Genomic DNA, 4406 nt, shown 5'->3' on the forward strand with positions numbered 1-4406 from the left:
AGTTTAAAAAAACACAGCAGCCACAGACTTAACTATGTGAATTACATTTTTGCTTTATCATGCATATTTGTCTTTTGATGTTGTTCCTAGAAACTTAAGTCTTACACTCAATCTATAATGTGATTTTGCTTTGAGACCAAAATATTGTCATAAAATTATTAAAACAGAACTTGCATTTTCAGTTCAAGAAAGGGTCTGGGGAACACCCAGAAGGCATGATTTTGCATCATTTGTTCTATAGCTTCTTGGGCCTTCAGCGGTTCAAAAACCCTTCAAAAAAATTTTGCCTCGCTCTGCTCGGCGAAACATGTTTGCCAATACTTTTAAAAAAGACTTAGTTACAACCAAACTTTAATACTGTGTATGTATGCAATACATGTTTATGCATTGGGGAATATAGAAGATTCATTTCTGCAGAGGATAATAATTAATTCTGATTAAATGGTACATAATGACTTGACTATACATGAATTATTTATAATAAACAATTAATTTAAAATTGTATGTTTTTCGAATATTATAAATATAGTTGTGAAAATAAATAATCAGTCCCTTGCTTTAATGAAAATGAAAAATCTTGCTTCAATAGTGCAGAAAATAGATAATCTGTCCTCTTAGTTTACAAAAATAAATAACCGATCCAAAACAAATCCTCCTGGCCCCCCCAGAATATCAAATGGTCGTCCCCTAAAGCAGAAAAGTAACCATAGAGGTACATATATGGGCTGCCATGTAATAAAAGTCTCACTATCTCTATAACATAAATCAAGCTCTTAATCTAACTGGTCTAGGAAGCAGGCTTTAATTAAGCAAGGACTACGTTGGATCGATACAGAAATGTATAACAAATCCAGCCACTAAGATTCTTTGGACATAAACTCTACTGGACCCATCAATATCAAGATCAATGGACTGACAAATTGTGCATAGAAGAACAAACAATAAGCATCAGATTAAAAAAAAATAGCGCAACTGTATATAAAATGGAACGGGAACCCAGTATAGACTGAAGTGTAGATGCGTTATTCCTAATTGGCTGCTGTACAGAGCAATACTGTTTTGAGTATGAATAATGTCATCTATTTCCTGGTTAAAATCGAAAATGAAATGTTGACAACCATATATATTTCAGATTCGCACAAACATTCATTGAAGTTGAAAATTTGACGAATACCCTTTGTGGAGCGGGGTGAACTATTGTTTTAAGTACTTAAGCTACGTATACCGTTGGTTCGTGGACAAAGTCAAGTCCTATATATATATGTTTATGATAAAAATCGTTGACAAAAACATTCAAAGCGTTTACATTTTCCTTATGTCCGCAAATCGAGATGTTAGAATTGTATAGACATATTGAATGTCATAAAATGATTTCAATGAACTAGAATTACCGGTACCAATTGTTCTGCACCAGATGCGCATTGCGACAATGTATGTCTCTTCAATGATGATAGAGGCCGAAATTTTGAAAATCCAAAACTTATTAAAAAATTATGAGCTTATAAACTAAAAAGGACAAATTGTATATATAGCCAAAGCTAGGCTATGAATCAAAGCTTCCATGAGGAAGATATATTCCTTAACTTAAGATAATTTCACAAACTTTGTATTAGTGAATTTTAATAACTCAATGTTTGTATGTTCATGCCAGTATCAAAGTACTTGCTTCTGGACTGGTGGAAACCGCGAGGAATTAACAGTCCTCTAGCAGAGGTATCGACCATTGTATACGCCAAAAAATCACAATTTTTATATTTTTGACATTTCAAACCTCGTTTTCTCATGATGACACAGAACATTTTAAGCTGAGAAAATTTAACAGTATACGACATTTTGATAACGAATCAAATGTAAGAAGCTTAAGAATTTAATTTTATTTTGACCACCTCAGTAATTGATATGTTTTCTGAGTGTCAAATATTTGATGATCTTATCCCGGGAAATGTCTGATAACCACCCTAGAACTAAACTCTAAGTAACACAAGTACGTCCCCGGGACAATTTATAATAACAATAATCACCTGTCAAAATATAAATATACACACTCAAAATATTTTTAATCGAGGGGTTGTAACTACATTCATAACTCTTATTTCTAAAATAAGATTACAGTATAATGTCCCGATCTCAGTTTTATAAGTATGTAAAATATCGCCTCTTATTCATTATGTTCGTTTACTTAACTGATATAGATATTATATTGCCAAAAGCCAATGGGTAAATACCACAATAAAGAGTCCGTGAGAACGAGATGACTCAATAAAAGCATTTAAAACATTATACGGGTGTTTCACTAACATTTGTGGTATTTTCGACCTGGTGAAAATTTAGTACTATCTGTTAATAAAGTAAGATTATATCAAAAGGACAACACGAAACCTTTAATTGAAACACAGACAGAAAAAAGGACAAAAGATAATAAAATTGTTGTACATTAATATACTTAAAAGAAAATAAGAAAATTGACATAATGTAACGAGTAATACGTCTGCAGATTTCTGCTGCAAAAATTACATAGAGTAACAATCATATGTTCCGTTTTAGCAATTATGGGGAGTTAGTATTGCGAACGGTTTCCAAATAAACTTATAAGCAAATATAAAATGAAAAAAAAAAATCACTTTATTAATTTCGTGATTCCGAAGTGCTTTTCGGGATTTACCTTCATCATGCAGAAACGCTCAACCCCAAACATTTGAAAGCTTAGGTTGTATAAGACTAGATCAAAGGGGACACTTTTATTTAGACGCATGCGCAAGATGGACAGACGTTATTTTTTCTTCTCTTGTAAAATGGAATAATAATGTTATAAAAAACTGTTCCAGCTACTCCAGAGATGAGCCAAGAAGTATTCTGTAAAGTAAAATGAATCATACATAATATGTGGTAAGCAGCATTCTCAAATTTACCATGGTCTTGACATTTTGATTTGTGTGTAAATGTTTCGATATAAACGGTGACCAGTATTCATGGTTGTTGTCATACTCAAGTAAATGCCTATTGGTCAGTCAACGATAACAACGTATACAGAATACACAGAATACACTTATACACAGAAATATAAACAAAAATATTCTTATGATGCGTGTGCAATAAATGTCAAAAACCATCTCAAGCCAAAAACGCAGAAGACACTCGACGGAACCATCGCCGGGAAAAAGCCAAAGCTTCAGCGAAAAACCTTCCAGCAAAAAACTTATCACTGATAACGAATTTAAAACTGTAACTATGTCTAAACAAAGTCAACCTCCTGTTTCTAACCCATCTACACAAAGTAACCAGTCAATTTTTACAGATAACGATGTTAATAGACTAGCACAAGCGGTTAAGGCCATAATGTTCGAAGACCTGCGCAATGAACTTAAATCCGACTTACAGATGTATTGCAACAGCTTAACCGTTCCACTTTTTACTGAGATTGAAAAACTTAAAACAGAAAATATTGAACTGAAAAAATCCATAAACGAGGTAGGCAAACTGAGTTTAAAAGTGGACGACTTAGAACAGCACAGCAGGAAGAGTTGTATTAGAATAAGTGGGGTTCCTTATACCCAGAGTGAAGATACAACAAAAATTCTATGCGATATAGCATCTAAACTTGAAGTTGATTTACAAAGTAACGATATTAGCGTATCGCATCGTTTACCAACTAAAGAAGGCCACAAGCAAATCATTGCCCGCTTCACGCACACCAAGAAACGTGCTGAATTTTTGAAGGCAACAAAAAATATTCGAAATATCCCAGATTTACATGGTGTCGGAATAAGTCAGGACTTGACCAAGGCACGTAGTAGAGTTGCTTTCTTAGCTCGTGAAGCAGTGAGAAAGGGTAAACTAAAATCATCCTCAGTATGGGACGGAAAAATATTCTTAACAGCCAAAAATGACGATAAACGCATTGTATCTACCGAATCTGAATTGAAAGACTTCATAAACGGTAAACCAGGTCTAAGACGAAGTGATATAGAACACAATGTTGTTGATATGCCTATCGCTCGTTCCCCTGGTACTCCTCATTATCTACCAAACAACATGATGTTTCCTCCACAAATGATGCAATACCAAAGCGGGGCCCAAGCGATGTACCCGCAAATGTTTGGAATAATGTCTTGATGTACTTTAAACCAATTAAAACATTATGCATATTGTACTGTGTTATCTAATTTAATTTGAACACAGAAGAGTCTTGACTTCATCTACATACTTTCATTAATTTATTTACTTACAAAACTCAATGTATAGCATTAAATTTAGTGACTTAAAGGTAACTTTTTGTAAATGAAAGAAATGTATTCTTCTGTTATTTAAAGAGTACCCTGTCTAATATAACGTTAACTTTCAAAGATAGAAAAAGAATAAATTCAACATTCAAAAATATGTAAATTCACATATTCAAAAAGTCAATT

The 4406-nt window shown here is 33.2% G+C and overlaps 1 protein-coding gene across 1 annotated transcript; it reads left to right on the plus strand.

Annotated features, from left to right (window-relative positions):
• Positions 1-2751: 2751 nt before the first annotated feature.
• On the plus strand, positions 2752-4146 carry LOC127699205 (uncharacterized). The gene has a single exon (XM_052202973.1). It carries the CDS (start codon positions 3097-3099, stop codon positions 4111-4113), a length of 1017 nt encoding a protein of 338 aa, XP_052058933.1. The 5' UTR covers positions 2752-3096; the 3' UTR covers positions 4114-4146.
• Positions 4147-4406: the final 260 nt, after the last annotated feature.

This window comes from Mytilus californianus, unplaced genomic scaffold, assembly GCF_021869535.1.
Source record: "Mytilus californianus isolate M0D057914Y unplaced genomic scaffold, xbMytCali1.0.p SCAF_4, whole genome shotgun sequence".
NCBI classification, from domain to species: domain Eukaryota; kingdom Metazoa; phylum Mollusca; class Bivalvia; order Mytilida; family Mytilidae; genus Mytilus; species Mytilus californianus.